The 19,982-nt window shown below is 35.6% G+C and overlaps 1 protein-coding gene across 2 annotated transcripts in view; it reads left to right on the plus strand.

Annotated features, from left to right (window-relative positions):
* COL12A1 (collagen type XII alpha 1 chain) overlaps nt 1-19,982 on the plus strand; it is a 123,601-nt gene that overhangs the window by 81,606 nt on the left and 22,013 nt on the right. For both annotated transcript variants that reach the window (XM_010337084.3, XM_074398044.1), the window contains exons 40-52: nt 598-744; nt 1,501-1,617; nt 1,778-1,924; nt 2,461-2,535; nt 4,207-4,346; nt 6,549-6,672; nt 6,836-6,979; nt 8,483-8,647; nt 10,232-10,270; nt 10,367-10,505; nt 12,529-12,671; nt 13,273-13,382; nt 17,477-17,626. In XM_010337084.3, coding sequence (XP_010335386.2) covers nt 598-744; nt 1,501-1,617; nt 1,778-1,924; nt 2,461-2,535; nt 4,207-4,346; nt 6,549-6,672; nt 6,836-6,979; nt 8,483-8,647; nt 10,232-10,270; nt 10,367-10,505; nt 12,529-12,671; nt 13,273-13,382; nt 17,477-17,626 — 1,640 coding nt within the window. The remainder of the gene's footprint in view (nt 1-597; nt 745-1,500; nt 1,618-1,777; nt 1,925-2,460; nt 2,536-4,206; nt 4,347-6,548; nt 6,673-6,835; nt 6,980-8,482; nt 8,648-10,231; nt 10,271-10,366; nt 10,506-12,528; nt 12,672-13,272; nt 13,383-17,476; nt 17,627-19,982) is intronic.

The following is a 19,982-nucleotide window of genomic DNA, read 5'->3' on the forward strand; positions in this document are numbered from 1 at the left end:
AGTAAAACTGGAAGAAAAATGCTCTTTGTACCAAATTTGTTAGGGTATCTCCCATGTATCTAGGAAGAGTATGAACTAGAAAAAAAAAAGAAAGAGAGAAGGCAAGAGAAAGGAAATAAAATGTGAATCTACTTAAGAAATAGAAAGAGAACTTAAAAAAGAAAGTGGTGCTGGTAACTAAGGACTTTCAGCAGCCAAAATATGTGGAATGAGGTCCAAGATAGAAATTCTTAGATCGTCTCTACAATAAATAAAAAAGTGTCAGTTGAACACCTACTGTATGCAAAACATTATGCTGGCAAAGTAGGGCTTGAGAAAGAAGTTTGAGAATTCATTCTCTAAAGAAACATTGACTATATACCTACTATATTCCAAGTACTGTGCTATGCTTTGAGAATAGGAGGGTGAAGAATTCAGTCTCTGCTTACAGTTTTCTATTCACTGTATGATGTAGCATGTGCTTCAGTGAGTAAATGCTTGAGGACTATGGAATTAATGGTGTTCATACTACCCTTTGACTATAAGATCTTTAATTTTAAGCAAAATTTCATGGTAGTGATGGCATATTTCTGTGTATTTTTGTGGTTGTTAATAAAGGTTCCAGTGAGCCCATGGAAGCCTTTGTTGGAGAAGTAACATCGTACACCTTACACAACCTCAATCCCAGCACCACCTACGATGTGAATGTTTATGCTCAATATGATTCTGGACTCAGTGTCCCCTTGACAGATCAAGGCACTACATGTGAGTCATGGATATTTTCATGGTTGTAAGAAAAAGTGTAGTAGGAATTATCAGGTCAGCCTGTTTTAATTTTACTGTTTCTGAACATATACATGTTTCCTCAGCATTATATAGGCAGGCTATTTTGTGTCTGGTTAGACAAAATACTGTTCCAAATACATAAATATTATAATTGAGTATATAAAAATGTATATGATGAGAAATTTATGTGTATTTCACATAAGATATTGTATTTTGAATTTTAAAAGATAAAAATTATAGAAATTGTCATTTAATCCATGAATGACCTACAAAATGAGATCTGTGGTGCTACTTAGTTTTTCTGACATTTGATATTAAGATATATATTAACCTAAATCCACTGATTTAGTTTGACTTAATTATTGAATCATTATTAATGATTCAGTCTACATATTTTAATGTCACCATTACTTTGATAATTATTTAACGACTTAGCAGATAGCCTTTTAGAATTTTTAAAATTATTTTCCCTAAGATGTTTTTGAAATTCTTAGTTTTGAGAGAGACTATATGGAATTTCCTGACCTTGAAAATCAGTGATGTAAAGGGGGATCTGTTTTGGGAGTTCAACAGTTTTCAGATATGGTTCATGTATGTTTCTTATAAGGAAACATATTAAGATTCGGAACTTTTTCTCAGCCATGGTGAAAATTTGAAAATTGTATTATGATTAAAAGTACACCTTTTTTTTGCTTTAATTTACAAAATAAATTTCTTTCTTTCTTTATTTTGTAGTATATTTAAATGTAACAGATCTGAAAACTTACCAGATTGGGTGGGATACCTTCTGTGTCAAATGGTCACCTCACCGGGCAGCCACGTCCTACAGACTAAAACTAAGCCCTGCAGATGGTATGTGTGTACAAAAGAAAAAAATGAACTGGAGCATGTCATGGAAACCTTTTCAATTTCAGTGAAGAAGATGCCATTCTGTTTATAACAGTGATATATGAAATTGTCTTTAAATATAATTGATGACGACACTGGCATTTTCCTTTGCTGTCATAATCAGGAACCAGAGGACAAGAAATTACAGTGCGTGGATCAGAAACCAGTCACTGCTTCACTGGCCTTTCACCAGACACTGATTATGGTGTCACTGTTTTTGTGCAGACACCAAATCTCGAGGGACCGGGAGTCTCTGTTAAAGAACATACCAGTAAGTTTTTAAGGAACCTGGGAATTCTTCATAAGGCTTTAGAATAGAATGCTCTAGGCAAGGAAGACTTAAGTGAATCCTGTGCAGCTACCTCTCCCAGAGGTAGCAATAATGATGGGATGATGGTGGAGTCTAAAGCTGGCTCAGGACCTTTTGCTGTAGCAATTGTAAGTTGTCCCTGTTATAGAGTTGGGGCTACTTTGAGGAAGGGCTCAATAGGAGCAAGAGATGACTCTCACTGACAATGAGAAGGTGAATTCTTATTAGTGAACCTTACGCATTTGACCCTATCTCAAGGCCTTACGTTTTCCCTTTTGATCTTTATTTTCTGTAGCTGTAGTGATTGTTGAATGACTACCAATGACATCAAATTTGGATGGAATAGAATTCCCAGTATGTCAGTACTGACAACAATGGTGCCTTATTTTGTAAGACTTGATTTGGCATCCAGGATGTAAATTGCTCTTAAAATTTACTTTCTGGGATGTCAAATGTGTACATGCTGTGTTTTTCTAATTATCATTTTTAAATTCTAGCTGTAAAACCAACAGAAGCCCCTACAGAGCCACCTACACCTCCTCCCGCTCCCACCATTCCACCAGCCCGGGATGGTAAGTACAGCTAAGTAGGCAATACATTCAGCTGATAGGGAGTTATGGACTTCTTATTTACGCTGCATGTGCATCATTTACAATCAACGTAGAACATTTCTGATTTATTATTGCTGCTGAAGAGTTTTTAGAATCAAAGAAAAGATTACCAGTAATTTGTTTCTTTTCATCTCTGGGCACATTTTGGTGTAAATAAAATCAGTCATAAATTATTCTAGCTCTTCAGTTGGAAGTCTCTTTCCTCAGTTTTATAGATTAAGGTCCTCCATGATCCATAGTTACATGGTGGACATTTCTTTCTGCTAGCTGCTGGCATCAGTAAGCATGTTGAACCCTTTTGGCTATATTTGCAACCTAAGGCCTGAGGCTGTTGGCTTTGAAATTCCTGGCGTCCAACCTGAGAAGTTCCCTGGACTACACAAAACTAAAAAAATTTCCATTCACCACAGTTCGAAAGATAATTGTAACTTGTAATGAACTGGTAAAATGACATACTGATCTATTAAGTTTGGTCTCTCAGCACTTGAGAGCAATTCTTTAGCACTTTATCAAATTAAATTTAAGTTGAATAACTACTGGATTATTCTTTTCTCATATGCTGTTTCCAACATTTAACAGAAAGCATATCAGATTTTAAATACATTTTTCTTTTATCTTAGAAGGATTTAGAATGTCATAACTTTATTAAACCTATTATGTAAGTAAAATGAAAAATTAAAAGTGTATTATTGTAGGGCAAAATAATGATGTGTTCTTTAAATTAGATATCAAAAGAAATTCAGTAAATAATCTTGGTTTAAAAACAAGTTTGTTTTCTTTTTAAATAGGCTTTATTTTTTAGAGTAGTTTTAGTTTCACAGCAACATTGCAGGGATGATGTGGAGATTTTTCATCTCCCTGACGGACTGCCCTTCTCCACACATGCCCCAGGTTCCTCCACTATTAACATCCCATATCCGGGTGGTACATTTGTTACAACTGAGAAACCCACATCGACACATCATTCCCACCCAAAGTCCATAGTTTACATTATGGTTCACTCTTGGTGTTACACTTATTTGTTAAGTTTTTATAAACTAAAATTTTGTTATTTTTTTTTGTGATTTTTTTTTTTTTTAGCCTCCAAGTCTAGATAGTGAAATAAAACTCTTTTATTTTCTCCTCTTTTTCCCTACATAGGATTCTAGCAGCTTAATTTAAAATTTAAAAATTACTTATTTGCATAAAATCAATCTTTAATAATTATTTTCCAAATCTCCAAACCCACTGATAGCTTTCTTTTAATTCTGGACATTGTATTTGATTTCTTCTCTCGTTTATTGTTCAGAACTACTTGAAGAGTTCCATCAGGTAAGATCGTATCTTTGCATAATGGATCTAAACAAATGGCATAATTCCAGAGCAGGTATTGAGGGTCAGTTAGACCAATGCTTCTCAAATTGATTGTGCATCTTAGTCATCTGGGCATCTCATCATTACTGTTGGTACTGATTCAGGAAGTCTGTGGTAGGACCCAAGATTCTGCATTTCTAACAACCTCCCAGGCAGTGCTGTTGCTGCAGAACCACACTTTGCGTAGCAGGATGTTATACTACAGTTAAAATTAAGTGATGACATTTAAATGAAAGAATTCATGAGGTTTGGGGCTTCCTCTGTTTTCTTTTTTTGCAGTATGCAAAGGGGCCAAGGCAGATATTGTGTTCTTGACTGATGCCTCTTGGAGCATCGGAGATGATAATTTTAACAAAGTTGTAAAATTCATCTTCAACACTGTGGGAGGCTTTGATGAAATCAGTCCTGCTGGGATTCAGGTGAGTGGCATTCCACCAGTGGCTACTTATTTGTGATGTCTTGCCTTTCCTTTGAACTTTCTAAGTAAAAAGTCTTTTCAATATAAACTCGTTTTGACCTTCTCTTATTTGCTATCTCTTTTACTTATGCATTTTTGGGAGGGAATTGGGTGTAACTGATAAATAAATAGAAAAATAAATGTTCCTTTAGTTTTTATCTTTGGCTAGATGAGATTCCTATTGGAGAACTTAGGCGATTCTGACTCTAACTTCCGGCTTGAAACTTCCAACCATGACACATTTCTATAGAAGTTCACCCAAAGTTCTGGATATTAAATTCATTGTGTTTGTTATTCCCTGTGAAGTTAGAAGAATCAGTGATAAACAGTGACTGGAGTGGGTGTGTGGAACTTGCTGCCTCTATCATTACTTTGCAGATAGTTGCCGTGACCAGAAGAATGTCCATTGTTGAGCTAAAGGGTATTTCATTTGTTTTTTAAAAATGATAACTACCAATTATCTTGCTCTAAAATTACTCCAAATATATTTGTTGTATGGAAGTACTTAGAGAAGTTTATATTTATTTCCACGAGAGGCCTCAAAGAATAAATCCTCGTGTAACCCTAACCTGCCTGCGCAAAGCTGAGAATCTCCACACCGCACCCCCACCCTGCCCTCACACCTTCCCATGGACTTAGGAACACTCACGTCCAGTAGCTCTAAACTGTTTTAGGTGATGTTCACAAACCTTTCTGACAATTGGATTCAAGCTGTTATTAACTATTTCTTGGATTCTGTAATTTTGAAGACCCAATTAAAATTCCACCCCCTCTGGTGAGATCCCATGATGGCTTTACCCATTCCATGCTTTTGAAGTATTTTGTCAGTATTGCTGCATTACAACAAATATCACTTTGTATTGTCACTATTCATGTGATTCTCTTCTATTTAAATTATTGACACCTTAAAGCAAGACACTTTTTTTTTTTGATAGAGTCTCTGTCGCCAGGCTGGAGTGCAGTGGCGTGATTTTGGCTCACTGCAACCTCTGCTTCCCGGGTTCAAGTGATTCTCCTGCCTCAGCCTCCCCAGTAGCTGTTAATACAGGCATGTGCCACTACGCCTGGTTAATTTTTTTGTATTTTAGTAGAGGTGGGGTTTCACCATGTTGGCCAGGATGGTCTTGATCTCCTGACCTTGTGATTCACCTGGCTTGGCCTCCTGAGACTATGTTCTTTTAAAAAACAATTTTCTTCTCCTTTTCTTTCCTATTTCTTTGGTGAAATTTTACTTAATTTTGGCAGTTTGATCATCATTGTGGCATCATGAAAATGAGATATTTTGATATAAACCACAAACAATTTCATCAACAAAACATGTCCTCTTTTATAGTACTATACTAAATTTCAAATCCTCAATCCTCTGGACATTGATCCAACCCAAGAAGTATAAAAATTCACCCTAGTTATATTCTTAATTTAATGTGCTTATATTCTTAATGTGTCAACAAGCAAGCTATTTCTTCATCCTGTTAGGAATTTGTATTTCTAACAAAAGATTGCTACCATATTTTATTAACTTCTATGCACTACTTTGTAGACAGGATTATTAGTCTTTAAAACAACCCTAGAAGGTAACTATAGTTATCCTCTTTTTACTGATAAAAAATCCATTGTCAAACAGCTATTAATTGCCAGAGCTGGGATTTGAGCCCAGGGAATCCTGAGTCTGAAGCCTGTACTTTTTCCACTAAATCCCATTTTCAGTGAGTTTGTGATGAGGGATGATTATAATCACATGTGACATTTTTATATTGCTGTAAAGAACAGATATAGTCAGTGAGAAGTAGTAGTTGGCTGAGTCAACTGTTTAACCAACATTTGGATTTGGGATGGTGCTTTCTCATGTCTAATCCTGGGATCTCACTGCTCTCCAGCCTTATCCATCCCTTTCTGTGTCCTAGAAAAAGGCACAATATGAATATGGTGTATTTTCATTATTAATGTTAATTATGACAATTTCATTGAAGATTTAAAATTAGAGAATTTAATGAGACAATTGCAGTTAGTGTTGTAATATTGGCTATAAAGAGCTTACCGTATTCTATCAGGTCTGAGATACTTTTTATCCCCCCCCACTTATTCTGCAGCTATAGGATCATTCGAAGATTGAAATATAGAATGAGATGACTTAGGCTCACTGCCAAACTCCGTGTCTTTTCAGGTTTCATTTGTGCAATACAGTGATGAGGTCAAGTCTGAGTTCAAGCTGAACACGTACAATGACAAGGCCCTAGCCCTTGGGGCCCTCCAGAACATTAGGTACAGAGGAGGAAACACAAGGACAGGTACGTGTATATATAGACCTTTACTCTCCAAGCAATTGTAGTGGCAGAACTGAGTGTATCATCTCACGTGAATGTCCAGATTCTTAACAGTTGTGTGTGACTAATGGCATTTGGGTAGTTTTCACTGAGGTGACACTAAAATGTTCCATGCCACATTCTGTAGGCAAGGCCCTCACATTTATCAAGGAGAAAGTCTTGACTTGGGAGAGCGGCATGAGGAAGAATGTCCCTAAGGTGTTGGTTGTGGTCACAGATGGTCGGTCGCAGGATGAGGTCAAGAAGGCGGCTTTGGTCATCCAGCAGTCAGGCAAGCACATACATGAATTTGATTGCACTTGCAAGTTTTAAAATTTTTAAATGTTCACAAGCGATTGCAAAAAACTAAATCTGCTGCTTTTACATTATTGTTCCTGTTTCACTCTGCACTGTATACCTTTGTAATGCGTAATGCTCGTTTATATTTAATTATGGAATGGTTTGCAACTGCTCAAAAATGACGTGGTATATTCTTTGTGTAAGTTGTGGTTCAGGATTGACAAGGGGCAAACCACATTTTCCCATAGTGGCTGGAAGGCTACAGAAAGCAACAATAATGGGATGATGCTAGAGCAGGCTTTCTGCCATAGCAGAAATGAATCTTGATAGTGCTTCCTGTGCAAGGAGAGAAAAAGGGAAGCCTTTAACTTTAGCACATCTTCGTAGATGCAGACTTAATGATTGCGAAAAGATATTGCAAAGAAGTAGTATTGAGGTCAGGGAGCCATCTCTGGGATAGATCTTGCCAATCAAATATACTGACAGCCTCCCGGACACAGTGTCCTTTGGATTAGTTATTTATGATCATTAGAGATGAAAGTAGATCTTTTCAGTACTTGAATTAACAATCCTCTACCCCCTGCTGTCCAAAGCAGGGTCTAAGGTGGATATATTTTTAGAGAGAATTTTATGCATAGTTTAATGTAGTAAGTTATAAAGTACTTAATTACATGGAAGTTGTCATCTCTACGTGCATGATTCTTTGGCTAAAGTTATGAGTTATGATTAGTGCTCAGTCATACTGTCTTTTTTCAGTAGAAGTTGTTTTTGCTGATCTTTTATAAAATGTATTGCCAATATGTTATACGCCTTACACAGATTTCTGCATGTTTGTGACTCCTGGTAGATTTAAGTTTGGGCTTGTGAATATTTGCTTCTCATGTTACCTTATTTATATCTAAATATATTCCTAATTCCTTATATAGCTTTCCCCCCCACCCAATGTCGAGTTTAGCTTTTGGAGTGAAAAATGTGTTTACTTGTCATAGCCTAAATTTTCTTATTCGTCATAGCCTGTCTGTTGCCCGTGGGAGTTGTAGATTCCATTTTTTCAAGATGTCCAAAGTTCTGCCTTTGAGCCTGAGTTTCCAGAGATAATCAGTTTCAAGAGTCCAAATTTTAAAGTGAACCCATTCTTGATGTCTGAGTAACATAAGCTTAAAATATTAATGGATGCAGAACCCATGTGTCTATCAGGACTGTGGATCTGTGGAAGGCAGTGTGTACCACATGAAGTCTTTTTGCTATTAAAATCTTCATATTTGAATTGTTAGAATTTTATCTTAGGAAATCAAATTAAATGAGTTTTGTAAACTAGAAAATAGAAAGACCTGGAAAAAGTGTATATTTATTAAAGAGTTTATGTCAAATAAAAGGACTTGCTGCATACATTAAGAAAATACAGCATCATTTCTGATAAGATATTTTTTTGCATTGTTGTAACAACAAGGACAGAAAAAGAGAGATGATTCATTCTATAAATGCGACTTTGCAGGGTTCAGTGTCTTTGTCGTTGGTGTGGCTGACGTTGACTACAATGAGCTTGCCAACATTGCCAGCAAACCAAGTGAACGGCACGTGTTCATTGTGGACGACTTTGAATCTTTTGAGAAGATCGAGGATAATCTTATTACATTTGTTTGTGAAACTGCCACTTCAAGTAAGTCACAGTCAACATGGGTCTATAACCTCATTTAATCTGAAAAATAATTATGTAGTAGATAATTCTGTATCCTTTGTTGGATCAAGTCTGTGCATAAATAGATCCTGGGAAATCACTTGAGAACCTGATGAATCATTTTTCCTATTGAGATCATGCTAAATGTATGCTTGTCAGAGTCCATTTTTAGCCTTGAATATGCAATTTCCTTATGTGGAAAGTGTTTTAGTACATCCTTTTCCCACCACTGCAATGCCTGTGACATTTGGTTAAATTAATCTCAGCTTAAAATTGCGTTGTATGAGATGAAGCTTTTCCCCATTAGTAATCAATTGGTAGTCGTCTGTCAACATCTGTGCTTCAAAAGAGCAATGAAAAGAATGGTTCCTCAGAAATTCAGTTGGCTCCCATTTGTTTGGGTTTAGATTTTCATGTTCAGCTTTTTAACTACAGTGTAGAACCAGAGATTGATTATTTAAGTCAATTTATTCTTATCACCATCCATTAACACCATTTCCTGGGGTATAGATTATGGAGGCAATTAATCCTACAGATTAGGGGTCTGTGGCTGGTCCAGATCCCTGATCCTAGACCGGGCTATGCTTTATAAATATAATATTCCCGCCATTAAACATTCTATTAAAAACAGAACTCTAGTTAGAGTAAACAAACTTTCTTGGTTTACTATGAAAACTTACGTAGAAGTTCTGGAGTGGAGCTGCACTGGTGAAAGTGAGTAGGGGGCTGTAGTAGTTTCTTCTCTGCTCCAGGTAGTCCTGGATGCAGTGATGCAGCCATATAGTACCCTCAACACCGAGGGGACCAGAGCAAAAACTACTGTACGCTTGTTGCTGTTACACGGTGTTTGGTAGCCAGTGTGAGGCTTGGAGACTTGGCAGAGAATAGGGTCAGGGATGGACAAGCTCATCCTACCTTTGCAGAAATCTAAAATTCCCTGGGAGGGAAGTTCTTTAAATCTATTGAAAAATGTGAAATAGTCCTCCTTTAATTCTATTTTATTATATTTAAGAGTACTGTAAAATTCCATTTCGGCTGGGCATGGTGGCTCACACCTGTAATCCCAGCACTTTGGGAGGCCAAGGCGGGCAGATCACAAGGTCAAGAGATCGAGACCATCCCGACTAACACGGCGAAACCCCGTCTCTACTAAAAATACAAAAATTGGCTGGGCATGGTGGTGCACATCTGTAATCTCAGCTGCTCAGGAGGCTGAGACAGGAGAATTGCTTGAACCCAGGAGGTGGAGGTTGCAGTAAGCTGAGATTGCACCACTGCACTCCAACCTGGGGGACAGAGCGAGACTTTGTCTCAAAAAAGAAAAAAAAAAATTCAATTGGATTAGAGACTGTTAGGGAAATATTTGTTATGCTGGTTAATAGTATAATTTCTCCTACATATAGGAAGTGTACAAGAAATAATTCATAAAAGATTAAATTGAGAAATTATTTTAATAAATGAATGAGCAATGTCATTACTTGAAATATGTTCATTGCTACTTTCTGTGTGTATATAATTTGTACATCGTGTTGGTGAATCATACTTAAAGAACACTGTACATTGCAGGCTGTCCTCTCATTTATTTGGATGGCTACACGTCACCAGGTAAGCATTTATACTTTTGGGCTAATTAATTTCCAGATTTAAGCAATAAAATAATTAAAATATACTCCTTTTAATATTTTCGTTTCTGATGTAAAGGTTTTAAGATGCTTGAAGCATACAATCTGACAGAAAAGAATTTTGCTTCTGTACAAGGAGTATCTTTGGAGTCAGGGTCTTTCCCCAGCTACTCAGCTTACAGGATTCAGAAGAATGCGTTTGTGAATCAGCCTACAGCGTAAGTGTGATAACAGGAGATTCTCTTTTTCTTAAGACCTGCAAAAGGTTCTTGGAATCTTTGCTGACTTCCCAGAATCCTGGAACTTTAGAATTGTTGAAAGACTGCTTATGGATGACCCTGGTTGGTTTTCTTAAATACAGTTGGGATTTTCAGGTTACATAGTTGTTTGCACACAGGAGACTAAGGCTCAGGCCTCATTATTCTCGGATCCAAGAAACTCATGCTGGTAACAGATTACTGACCCTTTTGAATTTAAGGCTAGGAAAGCTGTTAAAACAGGAAGGCAATTTATTATTTTGAACATTTCTCCCTGTGGTGCAGAAGACGGGATGGAATAAGTGCGGAATGAGAGCAAACATTCTTTTTCATGTTTCAGACCTCTAGAAAATGAAAGGTAGTTTTTCTTGTCCGTGATCAGACAGTTGGCAGTTTTTACTGGCTGATGCTCTAGCAATCTGTTGTGTAGCTGCTGATATTATTTTACTTCAGGAACGTTTGTACCTGGGTATGATAACTGAAATCTGTATTTCTTATTCATTAAAATGAATACTTTTTATGTTGAAAAACATGTTTGCCAATTTATGGAGAGAAAAGAATAATGAGAAATAAAGCTATTGGAAGCTCAGGACAGGGTCAGAAATGATGTGTGAAATATGACATACTCTGAGAAAACTGATGGAAAATTCAGACTAAAACCAAAGCTAATTTATTTTAAGAGGCACAGATCGTATTGTTGTAGTTTGACCGCATTGTAAGTCTCTAACTCTTATAATGGTTAACCATGTTGGCTCAGAGTTCTAGGTTTTCCAGTGAGCCTTAAACCCAGTGTTTAACTCCTCTAGTCAGCTCAACATATGATTTCTACATTTTAACTTAAGACACCCTGTCGTTTTCTCAAGAGTCAGAACTTTTGACTGAAAGGAAAGAATCATAAATACGATTACATAATTTTTTTCACAAGCACTAATTAAGGAGGGAGAAAAATGGACTAGGTGAGAGATGAGAGTTGATGTGGAGAAAATATTATTTTTAATATAGAATATTATAAAGATGGTTCTTGAACATATAAAAGATATCATGTCAACTTACCCAGAGCATATGTTTTAAAAGCAAGATGGCATTAGTGGTGTGGTGTTAGGACATGGAAGCTCTGTGTCCTCTATCAAAATTCATGAAGGAATAGCTTCTTTTATATGAGTTTATTATCTGGTTCTTTTTCTTACCTTCAGGAAGAGAGTGTTATTAGATGGCCTCAGATAAAAAACCACCAATTCCACTTCAAAGATTCCCCCAGAACAATGATTGACTAAATTCTGGAGGGACACATGGGACCAATTTTTTGTTTTTTGACTTACAGCTTAGAGCCAAGAAACAGTTCCTTTTGATTGATTCACAACCTTTTATCATCACTAAATGTCTGCACATGTATATGGCCTTCACATTTAAAATGGATTTTGTTTTTAGAAACATATTAACTCTGGGGGTGATTTATTTGATTTCAGGGGGGAATTTGGAAGTGTAAAAACTATCACTGATAAGGAGGGAGAGAGAAATGAAAACCTTAAGCTATTTTATGATCTCATACACCTGACATTGGAAATTAAATATATTTAGTTGGACTCCTTCTCCTTAAATGATATCCATAGTCATAATGTTTATTATTCTAAAATTATCATTTAATTTTATAATCCTCTGTGTGTCTAGAAAAAGTAGGTATTAATAGTAGGATAAAAAACTATTTTGTAATCTCCCAGACTTTTTGACTTTATCAAATTAGAAATAATTGATTACAGTTTACATAATGGATCTTTCGTGTTTGTTCTTTTGATGTATTTTCTGTATTTTTCTCCTTCTAAAGAGAAGTCAGAAGGAGCCAGATTGTTACAAATAGCCTCTAATACTACCCATATGAGATTCTGGTGCAAAGATTTAAAATAGTCTCTGTTCTTGATGTTAAAGCAATCAATCTTTATTTCTTCTTTTCTTTTCTCTTTTTTCTTTCTTTTGTTTTATCCAACAGAGACCTACACCCAAATGGACTTCCTCCTTCCTACACCATTATATTATTGTTCAGACTTCTCCCAGAAACTCCCAGTGACCCTTTTGCAATTTGGCAAATCACAGACAGAGACTACAAACCACAAGTTGGAGTGATTGCAGATCGTAAGAATTTTTATCTTAAGACACATGCATACATAGTTTTGATTATGTTTTTCTTTTCTCTTTTTAAAAAGTTTCCAAATATACATTATATATATATATTTATTTGATACATACTTTTATGTTTGAACTTTTCCAAGTATAACACATCAGTAAATATTCTAATTGCATTTTGTCACAACTCAAATTATTGTATTTTTAAAGATATCTCCCCCAAAAGAATTATTTGTTAATACTTTAAATAAAAAGTATACAATTCAGGCCGGCACTCTGGCTCACGCCTGTAATCCCAGCACTTTGGGAGGCCATGGCGGGTGGATCAGGAGGTCAGGACTTCAAGACCAGCCTGGCCACGGTGGTGAAACCCCATCACTACTAAAAAAAATACAAAAATTAGCTGGGTGCAGTGGCAGGTGCCTGTAATCCCAGCTCCTTGGGAGGCTGAGTCAGGTGAATCGCTCTAACCTGGGCAGCAGAGGTTGTAGTGAGCCAAGATCACGCCGCTGCACTCCAGCATGGATGACACAATGAGACTCTGTCTTAAAAAAAAAAAAGAAAAGTACACAATGCATATGATTTAATGACACTTTTATGTTGATTGCAGCTTCTAGCAAGACGTTATCATTCTTTAACAAGGATACAAGAGGCGAGGTGCAAACTGTTACATTTGACACAGATGAAGTAAAGACATTATTTTATGGAAGTTTTCATAAGGTAAAAACGTAAGATTATTTGAGTCTGCTATCTAGAAAAAATATAAAGCAAATTTATTATTTATTAAAATTTTATGTTAAAATGACAGAATTATAACTATATCTCTTAAAAATAAAATCTTAGAGAATTTGGTTAATTCAAAGAATATTTAAAATAAAACAATATACTAATCAAGAGCTAACTAGTAACATTTTGATATATTTTTAATGCTTTTTTAAACATTTGAATCATATAGTATATATGATATTATTCACCCACTTTTCTGCATACCATTTTGTTATGAATCTTTATGTCATTTAGTTTGAAAAGCTTGATTTTAGTGGATTCTCTTTTAATTGATAGTATTTCTTTTGCTTGCTTTTTATTGAAAAGTACAAACCAGTGAAATGCAGAATAATCATTTTTATCAATCCAAAAGTGATCAATATATGCCCAAATAATTAAGATAAATGTTTATGAGATTAATTTTTATGTGAACACACTCTTCAAAAACACGATTCTCTAGAAAATCTTATTAAAAGTTTTAAGATGCATTCTAGGGGATCCTGACATCAAGAGGATAGTAGAAACTTTTTTTTCCAGGTTTCTAAAGGACAATTAGTTGAAAAACAAGAAGCACTTCTTACTTAGAAAATACTGAAGTTGGAAGCATTAGGAATAAAAAGAACGATCTAGGTCAGGAATGGAGGTTAGGAATGGACTTTTTTAAAAAAACTATTTTAAATTCAGGGGTATGTGTGCAATATGTGCATGTTTGTTACATCTTGTAACAAATACAAAAGTTTGTCATGGGATTTTTCATATAGATTATTTCATCACCCAGGTATTAAACCTAGTATCCATTAGTTATTTTTTCTGATCCTCTCCCTCCTGCCACCTGCTACCCTCTGATAGGCCCCAGTGTGAGTTGTTCCCCTCTATGTGTGGGAATGGACATTTTAATCGTGTTTCTTCATCCATTGGATTATGTTAACAGGAATACCAGTTGTTGCACAAATGCTTAAAATTTCTCCAGTGTAGCAGGCAGAAAGAATAGCCCTTATACATAAAAGACAGATGTTTCCAGTTCAAGCTGATTCTCAAGTGAAAACTGAAGAAATTTCTTCTACTTGAGTAGATTTAGCAGTATTTCTTACTGTTTCTACTCCCAAGGAATCTTTTTTCTTTCCAGAATGTTGTTCTTATTCATTAATCAGATTTTTGATAAGGATGGTGAAGGACTTTCCTCATCAAACTCAAGGAGGCTTCCATGTACACATTAGTGATAACAAAAAAAAAAAAAAAAAAAAAAAGAACAAACAAAAGTCTCTGAGTACAATGATATATCTACTTAAAGGTTTACAGACCTTCATAGTGAAGTGCAGTAAAATAAATGCCTCATTGGCAAAGCAGATTCTAGTTTGGCAAGTGTTATTGGCTTCAACTGATCCTTATCTGATATTAGATGTTGAATCTGGCAAAGTTCTTATGAACTTTTTTGGCTCAGTGAAACTTACATTTGAGTAACTTGCTAAAAAGGACTATTTTTATTTTTATTTTTATAATCACTGAAGATATTGAGAATCTGCTCATCTATTAAACCACTGATAATCATTTGGTAACTGTTACTTTTAAATTTCCAACTGTCATGGAATGCTTCATTTTATCTGAATTTTTTAAAAGGCAGTATTTTTAAGAGGTCTGTAGTTATAGTCATTAATTATTGCAAATCAAGATACTTTTTTTTTTTTGCATTCTCTTCTTTATACCACTTATCTCCCCAGAAAGATATTTGCATTGTTGGGTTTTATATAATGCCTATTTTTTCGCTTTACAAGCTCTGTCTTTTCTTTCCGAATTTGCTACCTTCTTTATTTTTTTTTTTAAATAATCTGTCCTTCTTTTAGTTTCTCCTTTTTTTCCCCACTGTGCTCTTTTTTCTCCCCCTTTTCTTAACCCCATTCTTTCTTTTTAAACAGCTTTATAGAGATGCCATATAGAAAAATTGTACATACTTAAGGTCTATAATTAGGTGTTCTGATATACATATACATTGTGAAATGATCTCCACAATCAAGCTAATTAATCTATTACCTCTACAGTTACCACTGTGTGTGTGTGTGTGTGTGTGTGTGTGTTTGTGTAACCAGTTTAAGAGCTAGCATCTTGTAAATTACAAGTATAAAGTAATACCCCACCCCATTCCTTCAGCCCACTCTCATTTATCCCATCCATTTAAGTACCACCTTCGCTATCAGTTGTTCACATTTTTTACTGAGCTAAGGATTCAAGCACTCTTCTTTCACTTTCCATCTACTTCCTAAATTGAAGTTTTTCAAACTTGGGATGAGAATGAGCAATATTTCAGGAGCAGGAAATTAGTGACAGTGACAGGGAGAGGGATCTTTGGGGAGATGGGATTAACTAAAATAGTTTAAGGAATGACAGACAGTATTGCTTCTTGGAGTTTCTCTTGAAAAGCTTTTTTGTGTGTCTTCCTTCTGTTGTTAAAATATAACATGGATTCATGTGAGACATTTATAATAAGAAAGGGAACTAGAATGGCAGAATCTGGGAAGGGAGATGAGTGGCAAGAGGGTCCCTATTTTTTTCTACTGGCCTGGGACCAACAACACATCATTTAGGAAATAGATTGGTTACCCTACATACTTGGCACAGTGATCTACAGATGAAGAGCCCAATCTGAAATGTAATTATGCATGTGTTTAAAATGCAGTAAAACACCCTGAATAAATTATAGCAAAATGTATTTATAGACGATGTTTTTCTATGGTTAGCATTCAATGACAAGTGGTCCTGGAATAATTTTGTCATGAATTGAAACAGTTTTGAAATAATATTTCTGGATACTATGGTTTTTCACAGCTTTGTCAATGTTTGCTTCTATAGTTGTCCATATATGAGCCAAAAAGTTTTAGTTCTTATTAGATAATAAGTATCCTAGTATGGTGTTCTTCTTGAACTCAGTATTAGTTGATTGTCCCGGGGGCATTTAAACTTTATTTTTAGTAAGCTATGTATTATTTTTATGTAAGAGCAATATGTAATTTATATTGATCACAGATGCAGTAAACTTATATTTTGGTGGTGATTCCACATGGGAAAAATATTTAGTTTAAAAAATACTTTAGAAATTATTCTTACACTTACTGACTGTGAGCATTTAAGGGAATTTCTGTTCCTTTTAATTTACTGCCAAACTCTTCAAAGTCATCATCAAGGGCCTACTTGAGTATTTGCGTGTGTGATAAGTAGAAACTCTGAACACAGCTATAAAGTCAAGGATTACCTAGGACCATTGTTTTCATTGTTGAAATACAAACATTTTATTAATTATCTATACTAATAGTTGTTAACATTCTGTGTGTCTTTATTAGCTAACAAAAAATAAATCAATATGAACTTCTTTCCTTAAAAGGAATTTGAATCCTGAATTCTATTTTTTTCCAGAGTTGAATGTACTAATTCTTTACTGTATGAGATCTCTCTCTCTCTCTCTCTGTCTCTCCATATATATACATATATATGGTATGCAGATTATTTCTGCCTGAGACTGGGGAACAACAAACTGAAAGTTGAATTTAGCAAAATTAGTGAAAGACATCTGAAGTTCCTTTGTAGTGATTATAATAATATATACGTGATTTATTAACCTCTATTTGGATAGCTTTTTATAGTTTACAAAGTCATTTTACCTACTACATCCTCTCTGGTCATCTCAGTAAGAGTAGACAGTAGGAAAAGAAGAAATTACACATGTGTATGTGTATGTAGGTTAAATGGCTTGTCTAATTTCATATTATTAGCAAATGATACCATTGACATTGCCAACTGTTCTTGTATTTTCAGTACAAGACTCTTGATTTAGGATGAGAATAGTTTAAAAAACTTAAAAATGATGTGCTAAACAAACCTTTGGAGGTTAATTAGCAGTATGAATAATTTAGTCATTGCTGGCAGTCACCTTCAAACAAACAGAAAGAAAAAATAAAAATATTAAAATTTAAAAAAACTTAAAAAAATCTGAATTGAACTATGCAGAGTCAGCTAATTTTTTAGTGTAGAAATTTTATAATGGAAATATGTCTTTTTAGGTTCATATTGTAGTGACTTCAAAAAGTGTTAAGATTTACATTGACTGCTATGAAATCATAGAAAAAGACATCCAGGAAGCTGGAAATATAACAACTGATGGTTATGAAATTCTTGGAAAACTCCTTAAAGGGGAAAGAAAATCAGCTGCAGTGAGTAACGCATTTTTATTTTTTCTTGGTACCTTGTATTAAGATTGAAATGGCATTTTCTAAACATTTCAGTGAGTTTTATTTTATTCTATTTTTTCTCAGTGAGTTTTAAATTGTCAAATTTCTTGGTCAAATCAAAACATTGGAAGAAGTACATTGAGAAAATATGTTATCTACTGTACATAATAACATACGTTACCTACTAGAAACAAAATAAGATGTCAAGGCACCATGGAACACCATGTGGTCATCTTGAAATAGGATCAAATTGGAGAACACCACATAAATAATTGCCAGCACACCCAGTGAAAGAGAAGATAGTTCCTATTTTGTTCTTCAGCAATAATTGTTAATACAGATTTGTGCAATCAGAATATTAAGCATTTGGGGACACTAATTGTGACCCTCCGCAGAGCCCGCACTTGTTCACAGAGGAGCTGTTCGGCTTCCTGTCTCAGAAGGATTAGTGGAGCAGGGCAGCCCGCTGACCCCATTACTCACAACTTTGACCATCTCAGGTTTGAGGCAGGAATGTGCCAACCCCATTTACAATGCTATCTAGTAGGGAAAATTTAAATCTAAACTTGTCATCATATCAAGCTAATTAAGTTCACATTAAATGCCAGTCGAAGCCAGGGACCATTGCTCATGCCTATAATTCCAGCATTTTCAGAGCTCAAGGCAGGAGGATCACTTAAGACCATGAGTTCGAGATTAGCCTAGGCAACGTGTTGAGACCCTGTCTCTATAAAAAAGAAGAAAAAAATCAGCTGAGTGTGGTGGCATGTGCCTATATTCCTAGCTACTTGAGAGGCTGAGGTGGGAAGATTGATAGATCCCAGGAATTTGCAGCTGCAAAGAGCTATGACGGCATCACTGCACTCTAGTCCTGGTGACCGACCGAGACTCTGTCTCAATAAATAAATGTATGTATGTATGTCAAGCAATAGACCTATTGCCCTAAAAGCAAAGCTAACCTGTTTGGCTTCTATTATTATTATTTTAAAAATAACTCTATTTACTTAATTTAGCTTTCATCCATGGACAAGATTTTCTTCTAAATTCAACAGGGAAATTTTTATTCTACATCATAGAAGCAATTAATTCAAATGTAATATCATTTTGGTTGAAATTCAAACCTTCTGTATTGAATCTGATATTTAAGTATAAAAATTACATCAGGGCTTGGCATGGTGGCTCACGTCTGTAATCCCAGCACTTTGGAAGGCTGAGGCAGGTGAATCATGAGGTCAGGAGTTCAAGATCAGACTGGCCAACATGGTGAAACCCTGTCTCTACTAAAAAATACAAAAATTAGTTGGGCATGGTGGTTCGTGCCTGTAATCCGAGCTACTTGGGAGGCTGAGGTATGAGAATTGCTTGAACTGTGACTGGGGAGGTGGAGGTTGCAGTGAGCCGAGATCATGCCTCTGCACTCCAGCCTGGGCTACAGAGGGAGATTCCATCTCAAAAAAAAAAAAATAAATAAATAAAAATTACATTAGGTTTTTAAAAGAACAACATTTTCTAAACAACTTTTTACATTTTATCAAAAGAGGTTCATTTTTAAACTGTAGAAAGATATAAAGTATATGCTGTCTTGAAATAGTTGAGGATATCAGAATAGTTATCGGTCAACTCCTTGGTAATAATTTCTAAAAAGAAGAGTATTAGTTGTAGAGTAAGTGAAGAATTGTTTCTTTAATTTGCTTTAATGTTACCTTTCTATAAGGGTGGGCTCTTAAAGCTTGATTTAGGCTGGGCACGGTGGCTCATGCTTGTAATCCCAGCACTTTGGGAGGCCGAGGCAGGTGAATCATTTGAGGTCAGGAGTTTGAGACCAGCTTGGCCAACATGGTGAGAACCCGTCTCTACTAAAAATACAAACATTAGCTGGGTGTGGTGGTGGGTGCCTGTAATCCCAGCTAACTGAGGCATGAGAATCTCTTGAACCCAGGAGGCTGAGATTGCAGTCAGCCAAGATCGTGCCACTGCACTCTATCCTGAGCAACAGTGAGACTCCATCTCAGAACAAAATAAAACCAAAACCAAACTTGATTTAAATGTGTGTAGGCTTCAAATTCATTTATTCATTATTCATTAATTATAGAAATTGGTATTCTCTTAAAAAATAAAACAAGGCTGGGCATCTTGGCTCATGCCTGGACAACACAGTGAAACCCCACCTCTATTAAAAAAGACAAAAAATTAGCTGGGCATGGTGGCACTCGCCTGTAGTCCTGGCTACTCAGGAGGTTGAGGCACGGAAAACATTTGAACCTGTGAAGCAGATGTTGCAGTGAGCCGAGATCCCAGCACTGTACTCTATTCTGGGCAACAGAACAGGACTCTGTCT

This window comes from Saimiri boliviensis, chromosome 4 (genome assembly GCF_048565385.1).
Source record: "Saimiri boliviensis isolate mSaiBol1 chromosome 4, mSaiBol1.pri, whole genome shotgun sequence".
NCBI lineage: Eukaryota > Metazoa > Chordata > Mammalia > Primates > Cebidae > Saimiri > Saimiri boliviensis.